Source organism: Tiliqua scincoides, chromosome 3 (assembly GCF_035046505.1).
Source record: "Tiliqua scincoides isolate rTilSci1 chromosome 3, rTilSci1.hap2, whole genome shotgun sequence".
In the NCBI taxonomy this organism is placed as follows: Eukaryota; Metazoa; Chordata; class Lepidosauria; order Squamata; family Scincidae; genus Tiliqua; species Tiliqua scincoides.
In genome coordinates, this window is record NC_089823.1 from 160,836,471 (window position 1) to 160,857,236 (window position 20,766).

The window sequence follows — 20,766 nt, forward strand, 5'->3', positions numbered from 1 at the left end:
TAGTCTCCTGTTCAAATCAGAGTATGTTTCATATCAGATCACAGGTATTTTATTGTATCTGAGGGGCTGCAAACCTAGTGGATTCCAAGTTCTAGTCCCTTACCATAAAAAGTGTGCCAGGGTTTCATTTTTAATTACAGTGGGGGGAGGGGGGGTGCAATAGTTCCAAACAGAAAACTGAGGCATGTGCAAATAGTTCCAGTTACTCAGTTTCCTTAAAATGCTGACCTTCACTCTCCTGGTACATAAAAGTGGATGACTTTAAAACTCTGCACAAAAAAATTGCTCAAAAATACCTTCTCCACTTCACACAGAAAAACAATTCAGAAGAATTGGTGGGGACAGTTTTTTTGGGAAACCCTTATCGCCACTGCAGGAACGCAACTCTGGTAAAAAGTTAAGGAAGAGTTAAGTGTGGAGGAGAGGAGAAGCAAATATCTGATGCTCTAATGCAGGGGTGCCCAAACCCCAGTCCAGGGGCCACATGCGGCCCTCGAGGGCTCCCAGTCAGGCCCACAGGGAGCCCCCAGTCTCCAATGAGCCTCTGGCCCTCCGGAGACTTGCTGGAGCCCGTGCCAGCCCAACAGAACTGCTCTCAGTGTGAGGATGACTGTTCGACCTTTCACCTGAGCTGTGGGATGAGAGCTTCCTCCACTACTTGCTGTTTCACATCTGTGATGCAGCAGTGGCAGCAAAGGAAAAGTTGGCCTTGCTTTGTGCAAGGCCTTTTATAGACCTTGAGCTACTGCAAGACCGTCATTCATTCATATAAGTTCCATCCCTAATAAAGTCATTTATGTAAATTTACTCAAATTTTAAATGTAAATTAATTCTTTTTTCCCCTGGCCCCTGACACAGTGTCAGAGAGATGATGTGGCCCTCCTGCCAAAATGTTTGGACACCCCTGCTCTAATGGTTAGCCCATCACACTCCTCTCCTCCACACTTACTCTTCCACTCTGTCCCATGTCTCCAATCCAGGGAAGAAGAGAAGCAGCAGTGGAGGTGAGTAGGAAGAGAGCAATGATCCTTCTCCACCACTCTCCTGCCTGAGGTGACCCCCACAGTCAGCCTCATGGATGGGCTGGCCTTGAAAACCACAGCATTCTTATCAATAAAAAAACTGTACATTTCATTTCATACAGGTAGAAGATGTGGGGCTTTTTAATAGCAGCATGTTTGTCTCAAGGAATTTTTGGTCTAGAAGAATTCAGAACATCAGAAGAACCTGTGACTGAACATACAGTGAATCCTGAGGTCTATATGAATGTTGTAAGTTAGACACACTTTTAACAACTGTGCTTTTAGTAGTCAGTCCCATAGAGGTAAGAAAGATGAAAAGAATCAGTTTCCACTCTAGGGATGGTTCAGACATTGTCACTTTCACATCCTGAAAAGCCTTTAACCCATGGTGGCATTTAATGCATTTAATATTAATTAAAACATTTAATATTATTTAAATGTGTGTGAAACTTAATCACAGTACACCACTGGGCCAGTAGGACTCTTAAAATATTTGCAGTGGCATGTATGTCTTGCACACACATAGGTGACAGAATAAAGAACTCAGCCTCCGTAGCAGGGCTGTGTCAGGGTTTGGCATCATTGGGAAACTGCCAAGGGCCCAACGTTGATTCTTGAAATGATGCCTGAGCCTAAAGTCTCCATATAGTAATCACAAAGTGACTCTTTCATCACCCACACGTATAAGAGGATAGTTTACTGAGAGACACACAATAAACAAAACTATATATTTTAGAGGTTTTTGTTTCTGGTAAGATAGGATTACAGCCCAAGTCTTACTTAACACAGTGGGCTTACTTCTGAGTAAAATAAATAACACTGTTTTCAAACACCTCTCTTTATTTTAAAATTAAAACCCAACACTAAGGATCAGCTGAACCAGCCACTGAATCAGTTGAAGGCAAGCAAAGTTGCCAAAGTTTTGTAACTTTAGATTGTTCAGCAGAGGTAAAGTCTTATTTTTTCAGGCAAGGAACTGAAACAGCAAAAAAGTTCCATCCATCTCTTGGCTGCTAGTGTTGGGCAGCCCAATCCTGAGCTGCCTAGGGCACCCAGCCTCGGCGGCACCAAGAACGGCTGCCGCCGGATCCTGCGCACCCCGGGCTACGGCGGGAGGCACCTTCTCCTGGGTAAGGTGAGCACCCCTACAATGGGGCTACTCACTTTACCGCCAACCAGAAGGTCGTCGGTAAAGTAAAGGTGTTCATGTAGGGCACCAAGCCCTCCACAAACACCTTGGATCCTGTGGAGCAGAGGTCCACTGACCCACCTCCCTCCCTCCCCGGCATGCCTCCCACCCGTCCCCTCCCCGCATCATGCCTCCCCCGTCCTCTCTCCGCCCCCTGCTGGCCTCCCCCCTCCCCGGAACGCCTTCTCCCCAACCCCTCCCTTGATATGCTTACTGTGTTACGGCTCCGCGGTCCATGAGACCACCAAGCCACAGAGGATGGGTGACCGCCCCGCGCTAGCCCAGCACCAGCCAGCGCTGGGCTAGCAGAGGCAGGTGCTTGGCGGTGAGGCTCGCAGACGTGCCTTACGGCATGCTTGCAATAGTTCGCAGCGGCACGGAGCCCAGGATTGGCCTCTCAGTCACTATAGCATGTCACGTTTTGTTAGGCATGACGCTATTCTCATTAAAAATTTAAATTTGAGAATACATCTTTGAAAAAAATCCTCATTAAAAAAAAAATCTTATTGTCAGAGTCCAAGTCACTTTCCCCATTCTACCTGTCCATCTAATCTGCCATCCAAATTGCTCAGGAAATGAAGAAAATTCCAAAGTTCTTTGACTATTTTGCTACCCCCTTAATTGGGGTGTTGCAATGGATAGGCATTCCATACAAAAAATGTTTCAGACAAGTAAGATTCTCACTTCCAAAGAGAAGAATTTACAGGTTGAGTCTCATTATTCTCAAGGGTTCCAAGAACTCAGGTGGATGGCAAAAAACAAACTATAGCAAATCAATTTAAAAAACAAGATGTCTCTTTCCTCCGTGTTTTAAAAACAGCCTTGATGACCTTTGTAATGCACACAGAGGCCATCAGTCTCTCTCCAGAGGCTTAGGCTTCATTAGGAGGCAGCAATCCCTCCCTTCACCAAGAGCCCCAGCAAGGGGGAAGAATGGAGGTGATAATTGCTGCCATTTAGCCTTCTTTCAAGTGCTCAGGGGGAAGGGAGGAGTGAAGCCTGCAGAGAGAATGATTGATGGATTGTCAGCTGGCTGCCCTCTCTGGCATTATTAAATGATGGTGTTTCTTTAATTTAAAGGGCCCTTCTCATCAGCTTTGATATAAAAAAATCTGTGGACACTTAGGTTACCTGTAATCACTTGTATGACTGTCTCTCTGCAACAGTAAAAAGCAGTTTTTTAAACTGTGATTTTAAAGGGGTGCATTTTCCCCCTTCTCCAGGGATCAGCACATTCCTTCTCATTTGCAGTAGCCATTCGTGTTGAGTCAAATACGTGTATAAAAAATCAGTGTATAACAAGGCTGGACCTGTACTCCTTTTTTTCCCTTCCTTCAAGAAAGATATGTCAGTCAAGTGAATGTAAGTTATTAATGTAAGCCAGTTTGCCAATAATAACACATCAGTCTTTCCTTCAACTAACATTCAGTGTAAAAAAATGTTCCTGGGAGTAAGCCCCATTGAACACAATAGGACTTACTTCTGAGTAGAAAATGACTAGGATTGCACTGTTAGATTCTAGAAATGATAATGTTTTCAAAATTTAGATGTTTCTGAGCCAGACACCACAAAAATGGTTCACGGTCTCCTTAGCTCCTCCTTAATTCTTTCTTCAGTCATCAACCAGCTCCCCCAACAGATGTTTAATTAGGTACAGAGAAGTCAACTTCTCACAAGCCTGCTGTCTATGCTTTTTTTTCCTTGTAGAGTGAAATTATCACTTATCATGGGTACCCAAGTGAGGAATATCATGTTGAGACCAAAGACAACTATATCCTTGCAATCTTCAGAATACCGCATGGAAGATATAATGGTGCAAACAAAGGTAGGACTTATCATGTGATGAGAAAGGTAATATGAGGCACAATGGCAGTCCTTCCACTAACAGTGATTGGCAGCTTTTGTGCACATCTGTCACTAGTAATGGTTTGCCTAGGATTTGCATTGCCCTGACTATTGTCCATCAATGTTCCAGATCAACATTTATTCTTAGTTTTTCAAAATATGACTGGAATAAAATATATATAAAATTTTTTTAAAAAAATAATCAAAGCGTTTTGGACAGCTGCAGTGGATACTCTCATGCCCCTCACTGGCCTGTAATATGTAAACAGCATATCTGGAGGGGCCAGTGGGGACAAGTGCCCCCAGGTCTCCAACTTGGAGAGATGCTCAACTTTCTTTCTTTCTTTCACTTATGAAATTTCACCAGGGAAAAATTTGAGAAACCTTGGTTGCAGCTGTAATTGCTGTTACTATTTCTAGTATCTGGTACAACTGCAAAAGAAAAGTATTTGCCGTTTCTGTTTGTGAGCACTGGACCAGTCAGAGAAAGCATTTCATCTTTCCTATTCAGTCATACAACATAAGGAGAGAGACCTGCATGTGATCAGGTTAGGAAATGTGCCATACTTGCATTGGCCAGTGAAGTAGGTAGTGGGGACAGGGGGGATAGTCCGCCCAGGGTGCCAGCCTCAAGGGGGTGATATCACTAGTGACCAAAATCGCTAAAATCGCAGTTGTTAGGAATAATGCTATCATGTTATATACCATTTGATGCAGAATTTACAGCAGAATGCAGTGAAGAAAAATATCTCCATTATATCAAAAGTTATGGCCCCAAAACCAGAAAACCAAAATGCAATTATCTTATGTAACAAAAAGTAGGATTTCCTTAACTCAAAACAGACCAATGAGACTGATTTTCCAAAGAGCCAATGAGATGTTATTATGACACAACATGAAATCAATAAGGTGTTAATAAGGTGACACCAGGGGTGGATCCATTGTTTGTGTTCAGTGGGGGGTGAGCAGTACCTTAACTCCAGAGCCCAGAACAACCAGGCTGGTAGACCTGGGCTCCTGTTTGAACTTTGGCCTCTGTGGTGAAGGTTTGCTGGCAGGTAGATGTGAGCTCTTGTCTGGACTTGAAAGCCAGACCTACTTGCTGGTTAGATCTGGGCTCCCTTACCAACTGCCCTCTGGAGCCACCTCTTCTAGGCAGGTAGACCTGGACTCCCATCTGGATTTGGAGCCAGATCTACCTGCTGGGTAGACCTGGCCTCCCATTGCAACTGGCGCCAATTTCGCTCCCCATCCTGGCAGGCTCCCTTACTGGCACCCAATTTCCACTCCCCATCCTGGTAGGTGACCTTACCCATTGACAAATTAATTTTGTCATATGGGGGGGGTGACAAAAATTTATGGGCCCTGGGTGTCAAATAACCTAGCTATGTCACTGGCGTTGGAGGCAATATTGTAATAATACTTTTAGATATTCACATTCCAAACTTAATCATTTCACATTCCAAACTTAATTACTTCTAATCACATTCCAAACTTTCACATTCCAAACAATTTTGGAAGCACGTTACAAACTTAATTTACTTCACTTCAAAGGAAGTTATAAATGAGGCTGGTGTAAGGTAAGCATTGAATTGCAATGTAAGGTAAGCATTGGTGTAAGGTAAGCATTGAATTGCACTCTAAATGTCTTTGACAGAACAGCACATGTGAACAGTGCTAATTAGGCACATTTCCATTAACAGTTAAGAAGAAACCATATTACCCTGTCCTCACTATCACCAGGAGGCCTCTGCCATTTCCAGCTTATGGGCAGAACAGAAATGAGGAATGGAAATCATGAGTATGAATATAGCTAACAACTTATTGTATTGTAATCGAGGAAGATATGGCGAGGAGGTAGATGTGGTGTCAGCAGTGGCCCCTTTAAGGGTAAGGCCTGGGCATCCAGCAGAGTGTGCTGCACAGCTGCAGCCACTTGAAGGCAATAGGGCCCTCAGGGATATAAGGAGCACCTGAGGCAGGAAGGGTTTGTAGAAGGAGTGCAGGTTGGAGAGGAGGCTGACTGATTGGGCTTATTGACTTTGGAATCTGACCATGGACTGTGACTTGACTTATTGAGCTTGAACTTTGCCCTGGATACTCTGACTGACTTTGTGACTAAGGGACTGCTGGAACAGACTGCTGGAGATACTGGAGTTTGGTGTGTGGTTGCTGTGCCCAAGACCTGCTGAGGACCAAGGGTCTGCTGTAGTGGCGGGAGGCTGCTGGCAGGAGAGAGGACCTCTGCAGGTTAAACAGGCGAGCTACCCTGGAGGTGGGTTCTAGCAGGACTGCAGGGCAGAACCAGGGTCATTTGTTGGGGGAAAGAAGGGGAGCTAATTTGCTTAAAGTGGGCATAATTCTCTAGGCAGGGCTTGGCCTGGGAATCTGGCAGAACACTTATTGAGCAGCAATTAAGCACCCCCTTCTGTTTTGCAGGTCCCCGGCCTGTGGTGTTTTTGCAACATGCTATACTTGGTGATGCTTCCCACTGGATTTCCAACCTGCCCAACAACAGTTTGGGCTTCATATTAGCAGACGCTGGTTATGATGTTTGGCTAGGAAACAGCAGAGGGAACACCTGGTCTGTAATGCACAAGACGCTGAAACCAAGTGAGCAGGAATTCTGGGAATTTAGGTAAGAAACTGGAGACATTGTCATAGAGGTAGGGAACTTGTAACTCGTCTCTGCCATCACACCTATGAAAGTGACTCATTTATGAGCCTGAGGGCACAATCCTGATTTGCAACAGAACAGGCAGGCCAGGGGGCCTATGCTGCATCCAGCACAAGTTTGGGGTCAGAATCAGTGCAACCTGAGGCAGGGAAAAATTGCCCTTTACCCCGTGTCGCACTGCACTGTCCCCAATGGGTCTACTTAGATCTGAGTCACCTCAGTGGCACAGTTTTGCTTTCCATAGTGCCCAATATATTTGTCAGCTTGGATGGTTCATCGAATCTGGACCATTCTGGTGGCATTGCATTCCTCTCTGGATGGATAGACTGATTGCACAGTGCAGCTCAGTTTCACTTTGCATAGGATTCCATGCATTTTCCTTGGCAAGTTCTGAGCATGCTAAGGAAACTCTGTGTCCAATCCTAACTAGCGCCTTTACTTTACATAAAGTGAGTAGCCCCATTGTGGGGCTGCTTACCTTATGCAGTAGAAGGGGACAAAAGTCCCCTTCTCCCGAGGCACCTCCCACGGTAGCCCAGGGCACGCAGGTTCCGGCAGCAGCCATTCTTGGTGCTGCCGAGCCTGGGTGCCCCGGGCAGTTCAGGATTGGGCTGTCAGTGGTTTCGTCAAACCCAGAAGTGTGGAATTTCTTGTTTTGTACAAAGGAACAGCATGCACCGTTTCTGTAAATAAATCCAGAAGTCCACATTTCTGACTTTAAGAAAAATGCACAGGGAGCAAGGTAAAGGGACCAATGATCCACTTCTTACTTGGATGAGCAGAAAGTCCATCACTGTAGCTCGTGTTCAGTGGTGGGCTGGAGGGAGACAGTGGCAGAGTGAAGTGCACCCCAAGTCTGCCAGCACCTCGCAGTCTGCCACTGGTACAGTCTGCTTCACCTCACCTCATGGTTGGACTGGCAGTGCTTGCAGTGCACTCTAATGTTGTGTCAATGTAATATAACCCATTGTGAAACTACCCAAGTGAGACTATGAGTAATATGCAACTTTAATTCTCAGTATTAGTTTCTGATGGCAAGTAAGAAGTTGCAACCCTGTTATTAGGACAGGGTTGCAAATATACAGGGATGGGCCATGACTCATATGACCTGGACTCAAGTAACAAAGTGTTTTTCACGAGTTGTACAGGCTCGAGTCACGCATGTCAAAACTTGGCCAATGACTCAGGACTCTTACCCTAAAAAAGAATAGACTCAAATAGACTAAAGTCAAGACTTGCTTTTGTCTGACTCTGTTTTGTGTGTGTGCTTGCTTACATTTCTTTCTCCACTTCTGTGACTCAACTTGTTTCTCAAAAAGACTCAGACTTGAGTCAGAATGACTCAAAAAACAGCTCTGGATGAGTCACAATTATGATTCATTATGACTTATGATGGGTGACTCAAGTCAAGAGGGGCAGAGATCAGGACTTGACTCGAGTCTTGGAGCTATGACCCCAGCACATCCCTGCTAATATACATGTGAAACATATAGAACATTTCATTATGAGCACATAATGCTTCTATACCTCTTCTGAGGTTTTTGCAGGATACAGGCCCACCCTCCAGTCCATACACATTCCATATGTCATAACCTTCCTTTGGATACTTTATCATAGCAGTGACATAAAGTGGAGGAGCTGGTAGAAAATGTTCCTGACATCATACAGGTACAAGTGTGCCAAATGTAAGCACAGAAAATTCCAAAGTCTAGGGCAAACATTTAAAAATTAGCTACACTGTCATAGGAATTTGGGGAAAAAAGTAAACTGGACACAACTGAATGTTGCAGTCTTTTTGGACCTCTTTGACCCATGGTTGTGCAATTATTCTAAAAAATAGATAGAACTGAAATTCAGACAACTTCCCATCCCAAGCTGTTGGGATAAGGGATACTCAATGTGTATTTCCTCTTCAGCAAGAAAGGATGAAGGTAAACAGAAGGTTTGAGAACCTTCTCAATCTTGCTTGAAAGAGTAGAATTAAAGCTGCATAATTCTTTTTTCCCCCCATCTACAGCAGGGGGAAGGGGAATGGATGCGAAGCTCCCAGCAAATGTAGTTGCTTGGAGTAAAAAATATCAGATTTTTTTATTGCTAACCATTTCAAGTTTTCCATGTATATATTTGTCTGCAGTTTGTGCTACCAGTGCTTACATATGTTATTGTTGTGGTTGTGTGCTTTTCTCTCTGTAGTTTTCACGAAATGGGATACTATGACATTCCAGCAGTACTGTACTTTATCCTGAACAAAACTGGGCAGCCGCAGCTGTATTATGTAGGCCACTCTCAAGGCACAGCCATTGGTATGTTACAAGCCATTCATAAGAGTATCTCACTGTATTGAGAATGTGTTGTTGTAACCAAAATTCAGGTTTAGAAAAAGCAAAACCCTGGAAAATAAAAACCATTGCATCCCAGCACTGCATATCACCCCCCCTCCCCATCACTACTGCATTATTGCATCTGTTCAGACGCTAAACGATGGTTCATCCTTACAAAAATGAGGACTTGAAGAGAAACCTGCTCATGCACATCCTTGTCTCCTCGTGCACTCTGGTTTGTAACCCTGGTTGGAACAAACACAAGTAGTCATTTGGTGTTCTGGAGAAAACAGCCAACTGTCCTTTGCCACTAACTAAGATCAAGAATCATGATGCACAATGGGAGAAGACAGGGCAAGGAAGAAGCACATGGGCTTAAGGTTCATTGGGACAGCTCAGATAATACCGCTTGCTAACCCAGCACCATCTGATGAGAGGTGCCATTACAGTCTACATTACTGTATGGGGACAGATTGTTGGAGTCATCCCATTCATGCAATTTAAATTCCACTTTAAAGTACTGTTCAGACCATGCTTTGGTAGTCTGTCCTGACACAATTCTGTGACATGCCAAGAAAGAACTGCATTGGCAAACACCTGCTCCTCATTACCTGGGTGGAGCCGGCTGATGGTATCATCTGAACCAGCCCATCCCTATAACATCAAACTAGGGATTATTGAAAATGATTATTTCCTTTGTTAAAGTATTTGTGAGCCTCAATAATACCCCACTCTGTTAACACCATACCAGCTGGAATTGAAAATTGTTGAAGAGCCAGCTCTTTTGCATTGCCTTCGTGACTAGCAGACTGAACTGCAGTCATCAGGGCCAGCTTTAAGTCAGTTGAACCAATTGCTCCCAACTGGGCCCTGTACCCTAGACCATGCTAGGGCAATCTAGTCTTGTATGCAATTTTTATATTAAAATGTGCTTAGATTCATTTGGTCCATTAAATCACATGCACTTTTGAAGTGCATTCTTAAGCATTTAATTTTGATTGCTTTCCACTGAAGCAATTTTGATTGCTTTAGAGCAGAGGTTCTCAAACTGGGGCATTGCAACACCCCAGTCTGAGTCCCTCTGTCTTTGCCCCTTTATGGGGCAGGAAGGGGGGGGGGATGCAGCGATGCAATCCCCAGGACCACACCTCTGTCAGGGGGGCCAGTGGCTTACTTTTATTCACAGGCAGGAGCAGCAGCATTCTGGGGGTGCGGGGAGCCCCACAAATGCCTCTACAGGGCTACCTGATGCGCGGAGAATGAAAAAAACACTGATCGTGACCCACTTCCACTTTTCATTCTTCAAAACAAAACAGCTAATGTTATAATGCCATTGTACAAATCTATGGTAAGGCCACACCTGGAGTATTGTGTCCGTTCTGGTCGCCACATCTCAAAAAGGACATAGTGGAAATGGAAAAGGTGCCAAAGAGAGCAACTAAGATGATTACTGGGCTGGGGCACCTTCCTTATGAGAAAAGGCTACAGCGTTTGGGCCTCTTCAGCCTAGAAAAGAGGCGCCTGAGGGGGGACATGATTGAGACATACAAAATTATGCAGGGGATGGACAGAGTGGATAGGGAGATGCTCTTTACACTCTCACATAACACCAGAAGCAGGGGACATCCACTCAAATTGAGTGTTGGGAGAACTAGAACAGACAAAAGAAAATATTTCTTTACTCAGCGTGTGGTCATTCTGTGGAACTGCTTGCCACAGGATGTGGTGACGGCATCTGGCCTGGTTGCCTTTAAAAGGGGATTGGACAAGTTTCTGGAGGAAAAATCCATTACGGGTTACAAGCCATGATGTGCATGTGCAACCTCCTGATTTTAGAAATGGGCTATGTCAGAATGCCAGATGCAAGGGAAGGCACCAGGATGTAGGTCTTGTTATCTGGTGTGCTCCCTGGGGCATTTGATGGGCCGCTGTGAGATACAGGAAGCTGGACTAGTTGGGCCTATGGCCTGATGCAGTGTGGGCTGTTCTTATGCATCAGAGAGCCCTGCGGAGGCATCTGTGCACCCCGGGACACCGCTGCTCTGCCTGTGACTAAAAGTAAGTCCCCGCCCCGGCCCAACAGTGGCATGATCCTGGGGATCGTGTCACTGGATTCTCCCTCCCCTGCAAGGACTTATCTCAAATTTGCCAATTTAAGAACCCCTGCTTTAGATATACAAAGTCTATAATAAATTTTATTTATCTCTCTAAGATTCTACAGACCTTTGCTGTGAACCTGGGACCCTGCAAAAAATGTTTACAATTGGGCCCTGCCCTCCTAAGGGCAGCCCTGGCAGTCATATGGCTCAGAAGGGGCAAAAAGTAAACATGACTGGAATTCTAATTCAAGATGAGCATAAGCCCTTTGAATCATTTGGAACACCAAAAATCAGTGCATGAGAATATTCATGCAAAACTGCTTTCTATCAAACTCATATCAATTAACATTAATTATAATTATTGCTCACAAGCTATCATTTGGCATTAAGCAGTCAGGCCAAGAGGTGAACCATACAAGCTTCCACTTAGTTACTTTGCTGATTTGAAATGTCCCTTCTTCTTACAGGTTTTATAGCGTTTTCTAGTTGGCCAAAACTGGCCAAGAAGATCAAAGTATTCTTTTGCTTGGGACCTACAACCACACTTAATTACGCTACAACCCCACTGCTAAAATTTTTGCCATATATGCCTAAAATACTGCTTCAGGTAAGTCTTTCTTGGGTCTATTCATACAAATCAAAGAACAACAACAAAAAAAAAAAGGTGGTGGATTGTTGAATAAAAGTATATTTTAAATCCTGCCACATTTTGACTGAAAAAGATCTTTCTCAAAGGAAATCATTTCCTTATATAAGCAAATAGCATCCTGTAACTTCAGGAAGGTTTTCGCGTTCTGGGGTACAATTGTTGGTGTATAAGTTTCTTGGGTCACAACCCTATGCAGACTTACCTGGAAGTAAGTCCCATAGAACTCAATGGGACTCACTTCTGAGTAGACATACTTAGGATTGTATTGTTGGGGTATTTACTAACAGCCGAATCCTATTGGGCTTTTTGACTGGTGAATCTCACAATCCGTTGCCGTACATCCTAGTGAGGCATTGCAAAAGGTGCACTGCTATCATGCACTGCAGGACAGCTGGTGCAAACAGCCGGAGGCCTTGCATGTGCTCCAATGGCTCACTCAGGTTGTACCAGAGTACATAAAGTGGAGGTGAAGTGCAACATGGGCCATTTGGGGGAGGATCAGGGCAGTGTGAGCAGGGGAGGTTTAAGGACAAGAGAGGTGGACCTCAGTGGCAGTCACACACACTGGGATCCTATCTCCATTTTCCTGGCCCAACACACCCTCTGAGGTTCCTTGGACTCCTGACTGAGGAGACCCATTGAAGACCAGGCAGTTTATGGGGAGGTAAGTGAAAAAAAATTTTCATTTACATCTCTGGCCTGTATGATCACACCCCCACCATAGCATGTATCACACACGCCATTGTCATGTGTAAACTGGCAGGGGATAGAATTAGTGCATTACTCGTTTAATAATGTGGGTTTCCATCTCATTATGCATTTAAAAAGACTGAAGCTTTTTAAATGCGTGTTTTAGTTTTAATTATTATTTGATTTGTCAGCATTTGCACCTTTTCCCAGGGGTAAGCCTCTCTTAGCCAATGGATTGTCTCAGATCTGTGCTAGTTACTTTGCTAGCACAGCTCTGAGGCGAGTAAAAGGGAGGGAACAGGAAGAAATGGCATGAGGATATCAGTGCAAGTTGCTGCTGCCAATATCTGCCCATTCCCCCCCCATTCCACCACTTCCCTCCTAGACTCTTCCCTGTTCCTTACTCTCCCCATTCCATTCCACCCACACCTGTCGCCACCGCTAACTTACCAGCTCCAGCAGGCTGTGGCAGTGAGGCTATGGCACTGCCGCCTCTTATGTTGGTGCTTGCAAAATAATCACCTTCAGTAATAATCACCTGCCCAGTAACTGAGCAATGTGCATGTGCCCCACCGTGACTAACCAGCGCATGCTCACCAATCATGCCAGGGAGCAAGTGATATCATAGCCTTTCCTCCAGACCTGCCTACAGAACTGCAAAGCCATCTGCCAAAACCTGGCATCAGCTGTACCCCCATGAAAGCAAGAGTACAGACACAGACTGGCAAAGCCAGTCAACGTGCACCATGACCCTGACAAATTTAGGAACCACTGATCTAAAGGCTGGCAGCCTAGAACCTTTTATTTCTAGGATGAGCTCCAGATTACTTACTCAAGTAGTGTAGAACACTTAAGGCACACATTCAGACATGCAGATAAAATAGTAATAAGAAACATTTTAAGAGTAACTAAATTTGGGTTTAGCTGCAGAGTTAGAGCCCAATCCTATGCATGTCTACTCAGAAGTAAGTTCCATTATAGTCAAAGGGACTTGCTCCCAGGAAAGTGTGGATAGGATTGTAGCCTTAAAGTGTTAAGCAAAGTGAAACTTTTTGCACGAAGTTTCTAAGAAAGTTCCCATTAGATTTATGGTGGCCTGGACAGAGTAGGACAGTTATATCAGGGTATAGAAGAGAGTTGACTAATGAGTTGATTTATGGTAACTATTTACAAATATATTTCAGGTTATACTACTTGGCAACAAACAAGTGTTACAAAGCCCTGCATACCTAAAAACGGTGTTTGCTACGTTCTGCTTGTATCTACCTAAATTGTGTGCCAATGTAATGTTTTATATAACTGGAAGTAATACTCCCAATGTAAATATGGTAAGTAGGAATCGTATTTATTTATTTATTTATTGGATTTGTATTCCGCCTTTCTCCTCGAAGGGCACCCAAGGCGGCTACAAATCTTACTTTTGTGTAACTTAAGAGATATTGTGGCTGTAGGTTTGGAATGAGAGTGGAAGGGAGGTAATGACTTTTTTGGGAATGGGACCTCCCAGAAATTTCAAGTACTACAACGAAGTTAAACATTTTCTAGTCTTTGAAATCTACCAGATTTCTAGAAGAATAATCTCTGATATCTCTGTATGTGAAAGGATAGTTGAATTCTTGGGACAGCCAATAAAAACAAATGTGAAATGTGTGTGTAAGGGCAGGAGGTCTGGTCTAGAGGGTAGAGCCTCCATTTGCCTGAAGATAACATCCGCAGGTCGCCAGTTTGAGGCCACCAGCACTGTGCAACCTTGAAGCAGCTGACAAGCTGAGCCGAGTTATTCCATCTGCTCTGAGCATGGGAGGACGGAGGCCAGAATGTTGCGACCAGATCAGAAAAAAACATCTGAATGTTGTGGTTTCTTGAAAGATAGAACCTTCTTTCAAATTGTAAAAATCCCTACGGGGATTTAATTAGCTTGCCTATGTAAACCGCCTTGAATAAAGTCTGAGGAGAAATCTGAGGACCAAGAAAGGCGGTATAGAAATACCTTTATTATTATTATTATTAAGTGTGTGTGTGTGTTCTCAGATGATGCTTTGAAAACAAAACACCTCTGGTTTAAAAAATGAGTTCAGCCCACATATTGCTATGCATGATGACAAAGCGCTCCTCCATATGCTTGGAAAGTAACTAATATCTCTTTGCTTGCAACCATGATACAACATCATTAAGGCAGTGGTTCTCACACATTTAGCACCGGGACCCACTTTTTAGAATGAGAAACTGTCAGGACCCACCAGAAGTGATGTCATGACGGTCATGATGTCACCGGAAGTGACATCATCAAGCAGGAAAATTCTTAATACTAGGCTGCAATCCCACCCAGGATTAAGTCCCATTTACTGTCATGGTTAAAAGAATATACATAGTAGGTTGTTTAAAGTACAAGTCTGTAACATTTCCCCATACACAGTCGCATTCCATGGGAGCATCAAGTCTAATACATTAAAAATAAAATATTGAAGTAAATGGGGACCCACCTGAAATTGGCTCGCAACCCACCTAGGGAGTCCCAACCCACAGTTTGAGAAACACTGCATTAAGGCACTCTGGAGAGTCTCTTGTACATATATTTGCAGAGGGGAGGCATAAAGAACCCCAGGGCAGGAAGGGGAAGTGGCAACCTTCTAGCATTACTGGATAATTATTTTATGGAAAGATACTTGGGCTTGACTGCAAGAGTTCCATTGCCTTATAGCTTGAATTGGGCTTGCATTTGAGGAGGAAGCACCTCCAGGAACAGCTAGGAAAGTATGTCTGTCTATCAACAATGTGAGGTTGAATCAATAAGTTTTAAAGAAGCAAAGTTTCTTCATACTACTGCGAATTTGTAGGTAGAAAAGTATTTTTAAAAAATTTACTAAGTATGTTGATTGGCTCTAGTACAAGATATAGGAAGCCAGTGCACATGTGCAACAAGCCCTAATGTAGGGGGGACGTACCCCCACCTTCCAGTAAGACCCTGGTGATGGACAGCTTTATGATAAAAACCACAAGTCTTTTCAACAAGTAGGTCAGGACCTAGAATTAGGCAACAGCCCAAGCTACCAACGGCATTTTGTTTTGAAAATAGCCAGTGCTGAGGTCCTAGATGAAGTTAATCTTTATAGATTAGCTGGGACTCATCTGGGACTCAACCATAATGGGCAACTTGGGACTTGCACGCCAAAGACAAGAGGGTGAGAGGGGTTGGCAAAGGAGCACCTGCAACTCTGCCTCTTTTCCGGTCTAGAGGTGGCCAACCAGTATCATTGGCTACTGTGTCATCTGTCCCTTCCTTCCTCTTGATAGATCAGATTTTGGCAGAAGAGGGTTCGCTTCAAGCAAGCCATCCAGTCTCCAGTTTGCCTCCTTGGTCTCCCACTCATATGCCTGCTCTCCCCTACAGCAGCTCTTCTTTTGTTCACAGCCTCACCTCCCCCTATCTCTGCCTTTCAGAAGCTTACACAGTTGCCATGCCTTTCTCTGCTTTGCCCTTCTAGCTGGTCTGGAAGGAAGGAAGGGGCAGAATGACACAGAAGCCACTGATACTGGTTGGCCACTACTGGACAGGAAAAGAGGTGGAGTTTCCTTTGCCCATCCCTCTCACTCTCTGGTCTCTGGCAGGCAAGTCCCAAGTTGCACATTAGGGTTTGAGAGGAGTTCCAGCTCTTGACAAATTGAAGCAAGTGATAGAAGCTATTTATCAAGATTCACAGATATTCATTGTGATTGACAACCATTTCATTTCAGAGTCGATTGGATATATATGGAACACATTCTCCTGCTGGAACATCTATACAAAATTTACTTCATTGGATCCAGGTACATGGAATTTTCAATTTTGCTTTATTTATCTATTTGGCTGACTAAAACATTTATCCCTGCTCTTTCCATCCCTATGGGATTCTCAAGGTGGTTAACAACCATCTTTCAGGAATCCTTACTACAGCAGAGCAATCCCTGAACATTTTGTGTAGTCTGGGCAAAAAACACCAAGCACCAGAAAACAGGGTGAAGTTCATGCGAAAGTAAAGGAAATCTTATAACAAAGGGTGCATTTTTGACGTTGCTTGTAAAGTGAGTTCCTTTTGTTCAGTCTGAAATTCTGCACAAATGGTGTTGTAAGGGAGCAGTACAAACCCTAAAACCTTCCTGCAGTTTGCTTGAAAAATGCCAAAATTATAAGCATAAGATGGTTGGTTTTCGCCATTAAAATCAGTGTAAAACAGATGAATATGGAAGAATTCCCATTTGTGGTCAACTCCACTTTTCATAGCAGAATGAATGGGGACACATTTCTTTCCCGTTTGTGTTGAAAACACATGCTCATGCCTAACTTTACCAATGCATCTGCAATACAGGAATATTGATACTGGTATATTTACAGAGTAACTGTAAAGAATGAAGAAACTATGTAACTTTGAATACTGGAACTGTGCAGCATCCATGCCAGCTAACAATATTGAATTAATCATGATCATTTTTTACTGCTACAACAATATACTATGTAATTGTAGGTATTAAAATCAAAGCAGTTTCAAGCATATGACCATGGCTCCCCTGAAAAGAATATGGAAAAGTACAATCAGGTAAGAGTCTAACAGCCTGATCCTAACATATGAATTGCAATAGAAGAGCAAAGTTTGTTCTGTTCTTCAGTAGAAGAACAAAGTTCGTTCTTATGACCGAATGGTTGTAAATGGCCATTCAGCAGCCATTTTAGAGCCACCACTGCAAATGGTAGCAATTTCACAGGCCCACTGCCACTACTGGCTACCTGCAGGAGCATGAGGGACAGGCAGTAGGAGGAATGGGGCAAGGAGGGGGAGGATCAGGGACGTTTCTGGGTGGGGAGGGGTGAGGTGGAATGGGGGGCGAATCTGATGGCAGCAACTTGCACTGGGATTCTATCCCTACTCCTTCTCCCCTTCCCTCTCTTACTCTCCTCAGATATATGCCAGCAAAATAGCTGGTGTAGATCCAAAGGCCCATTGGAAAAGCCGAGTCTTACCCTGAGGTAAGGGAACAAAAGTTTCCTTACCTTGAGGAGGCTTCTGTGACAGCCCCCCACTGCAGGCTGCAATGCACTCCCCATTGGTGCAACTGAATCAACCCTGAGGGAATTAGTTAGGGCTCAAAAATACAGTAATTAAGTGCTCTGTACTTGTTGCTTTGAAAGTAACATGAAATTGGTACGATCAGGGGCGGCTTGACCTGGAACACTTCCTGATGCCAGCTCGGGTCCACTGCTGCTGCCTCTGCACCACCCCTTCCCCCCAAATGCGCCTTACCCCCAAATGCTCCTTACCCTTCGCTCTCTTCAAATGAAAAAGTGCAGCATCTCCTGTTTTATTTAAAGGGACAGTGTGGATGAAAGTGTCCCGTCAATCGTGCAGTCCTTGTAAATAAAACCAGAAGCCCCGCACTTCCACATTTGAAGAAATCATGCAAGGGTTACAGAAATGAGGTGGATGATCTGCTTCCCTCTTGCTTTTAGCAGGTAGAAAGTGGATGTGGTTCTCATCTGCAGCAGGGGGAGGGAACATGGCACAGTAGATTCAGGGTGAAGAGCAACCTGAAGCTGTCACCCTCTTCCCCCCCCCCCAGCAATCAACATAACCTTGCCTCCTGGGTACGCTGCCCCTCAGTATTATCAAATGTGAAAGCCTTTCTGGGTGCCCTGTTCCAAATCATACAGATTGGGTGGGCATAATGCTGGAATAAATGCTTTTCTAAGGGAGATAAGGACAGCAATTTCTTCCTGTATATTTATTGCTGTCAGTTAAAGTCTATTGTATTATTTCAGGCATTTGCTGGGTTCAGTTACAGGCTCTCTTTGGTAATGGTTGACTGCTGTTTTTAGTATAGCTAGTAAACCTGTTGTCATTTAAAATAGTTTTATTCTCTTGGTTTATGCTGTTGTACGTTACTGTGAAGAAATTGTCAGCCCAATCCTATTCACACTTTCCTGAGAGTAAGCCCCATTGACTCCAATCTGCAACTTCTGTGAAGACACTTACTTCTGAGTAGACATGCATAGGATTGGGCTGTGTGACATTACAGGAATCCCAAATAATACTGTTACAAATGATAAGATTTTGATTTTTAATCTAGTAATATCCAGTGGACCTTGCCTTGTGTGTGTCTGTCATATGTGAAATATTCCTGTATTGATTTACCAAACTTTTTTTTAAATTGCCAGACAACTCCTCCTGCATACAAGATAGAGGACATAAAAATACCAATTGAATTCTGGTCTGGTGGACAAGATAACATTGCCTCTCCAACAGATACTGAGATATTAGGCTCTCGGATTAGTAATCTCATTTACAAAAAACAAATTCATGAATGGCAACATCTAGACTTCATCTGGGGGCTTGATGCTACTGAGCGTATGTACATGAAAATGATGGAGACAATGAAGAAGTATTCACACTGCCAGCCAGTGAAGCATAGAGGCTTGGATAAAGGAGTAGATAGACACTGTAATCACAGCTTTTATGAAGAAGTCATAACACCACTCAGAACTTCTTTGAAGTGTTATTGTGACTGAATACTAGTGCATATTAATAATCGAAATGATAAAGATATGACTCTTGAGATTATATCCTTACTCCCAGTGAATGCTGCTTTAAAAACTTGGCACAACTTAACATCAGTCTGGTCAGTGGTGCTTTCTTGATGCAACCAGGTGCATGTGCATGGACTTTAGGGAGATGATGAAGATGTGTCTCTATGGTTCCATTAAATGGTATTTCCGGATGAAGAGACAAATCTCTCCCATGAAGTATGTTTGCTTTATGCTTTGCAATAGGACTGCCCTTGTAACCTCACCAATACCAAAGTCCCCCCCTGTACCCACGGATATGTTCCTAGACCTACTACAGATGCCCAAAACCATGGATAGTAGCAAACCCTATATGGATGCACAAGTCCCTTATGCATAGGTAATGGCATAGGTAATTGATCCTGTTTATGGGCTTGTCAGTCTTGAAAATCATATATCTATGTCAGGGGTGCTCAAAGTTTTTGGCAAGAGGGCCACAACATCTCTCTGACACTGTGTCGGGGGCCGGAAAAAAAAATTAATTTACATTTCAAATTTGAATAAATTTACATAAATGAATATATTAGAGACAGAAAATGAATGAATGAATTCAATCCAGTTTATGATTCCATTCACCCGAATAAGGGGGGGGGGGGGATCTTCAAGTCAGTTCATGATCCCATTCACCCTAATAAGGGGGGGGGGGAGATCTTCATGCCAGTTTATGATCCCATTCACCCTAATAAGGGGGGAGGGAGATCTTCATGCCAGTTTATGATCCCATTCACCCTAATAAGGGGGGGGGAGATCTTCAAGTCAGTTCATGATCCCATCACCCTAATAAGGGGGTGGGGAGATCTTCATGCCAATTTATGATCCCATTCACCCTAATAAGGGGGGGGGAGATCTTCATGCCAGTTTATGATCCCATTCACCCTAATAAGGGGAGGGGGAGATCTTCATGCCAGTTTATGATCCCATTCACCCTAATAAGGGGAGGGGGAGATCATCAACCAATCATGAGCTGACCTCCTTTGGTAGCTTTGCCCCCTCAGCCATTCATTCACTGTTCACATGCTGCCAGCTGGCTGGCTGGCTGGCTGCTCCTTACTTCCTGGGTCAGCAGAGTTTTGGGGGGGGAAACCAACTAGAGGATAGTTGAAAAGAAAAACATCCTGTTGTAAGTACTACTTGGCTCATTTATAATAGGGAGGAGGAGAATTGAATTATTCAGCTTTTTCAAAAAAAATTAATATATACAGGTATAACCTAATTCTCCATGGATTTTTCACCTGTGAAGGGCCCTTTAAATTAAATGAAAAAAGTTGTTTAACAATAGCCTTGTTAATGTGAGAGAGGGCATCTGGCTGACAATCCATCAATCATTCTCTCTCCAAGGCAAGTAACCCCTCCCTTCCCCTGAGCATGTGAAAGAACGCTAAATGGCAGTGATTATCACCTCCTCCATTCTTTCCCCCCTCACTGCAACTCCTGGTGAAGGGAGGGATTGCTGTATAAGAGTGAAGCCTTTTGAAATGCCTGGAAAGAGACAGATTGTCTGCCTGACACATTACAAAGATCAGCAAAGCTGTTTTTAAATTACTTAGCAAAGGGACATTGTTTTTTAAATGGATTTGCTTGAATGTGATTTTTGCCATCCATGAGTTCTGGGAATGGAATCCTTGCCCGAGACTCAACCGTTTGAAAGTTTTCTTGTTTGAAAGTAAGTAGTAGGGCCAAAA

The 20,766-nt window shown here is 43.8% G+C and overlaps 1 protein-coding gene across 1 annotated transcript; it reads left to right on the forward strand.

The window, feature by feature from the left end:
* The first annotated feature begins 1,247 nt into the window (after positions 1–1,247).
* LOC136645179 (lysosomal acid lipase/cholesteryl ester hydrolase-like) lies at positions 1,248–19,030 on the forward strand. Its single transcript, XM_066621416.1, has 9 exons — positions 1,248–1,271; positions 3,919–4,036; positions 6,496–6,694; positions 8,927–9,036; positions 11,621–11,775; positions 13,677–13,820; positions 16,228–16,299; positions 16,995–17,066; positions 18,680–19,030. Exons 1-9 carry the CDS (start codon positions 1,263–1,265, stop codon positions 19,028–19,030), a joined length of 1,230 nt encoding a protein of 409 aa, XP_066477513.1. The 5' UTR covers positions 1,248–1,262.
* The last annotated feature ends 1,736 nt before the right edge of the window (positions 19,031–20,766 follow it).

Bases quoted from the DNA above. Each gene is read 5' to 3' on its own strand.
- LOC136645179 (XM_066621416.1), top strand. The intron at 13,821-16,227 runs GTAAGTAGGAAT...ATTTCATTTCAG, and splicing joins ATACTCCCAATGTAAATATG to AGTCGATTGGATATATATGG. The intron at 17,067-18,679 runs GTAAGAGTCTAA...TTAAATTGCCAG, and splicing joins ATATGGAAAAGTACAATCAG to ACAACTCCTCCTGCATACAA.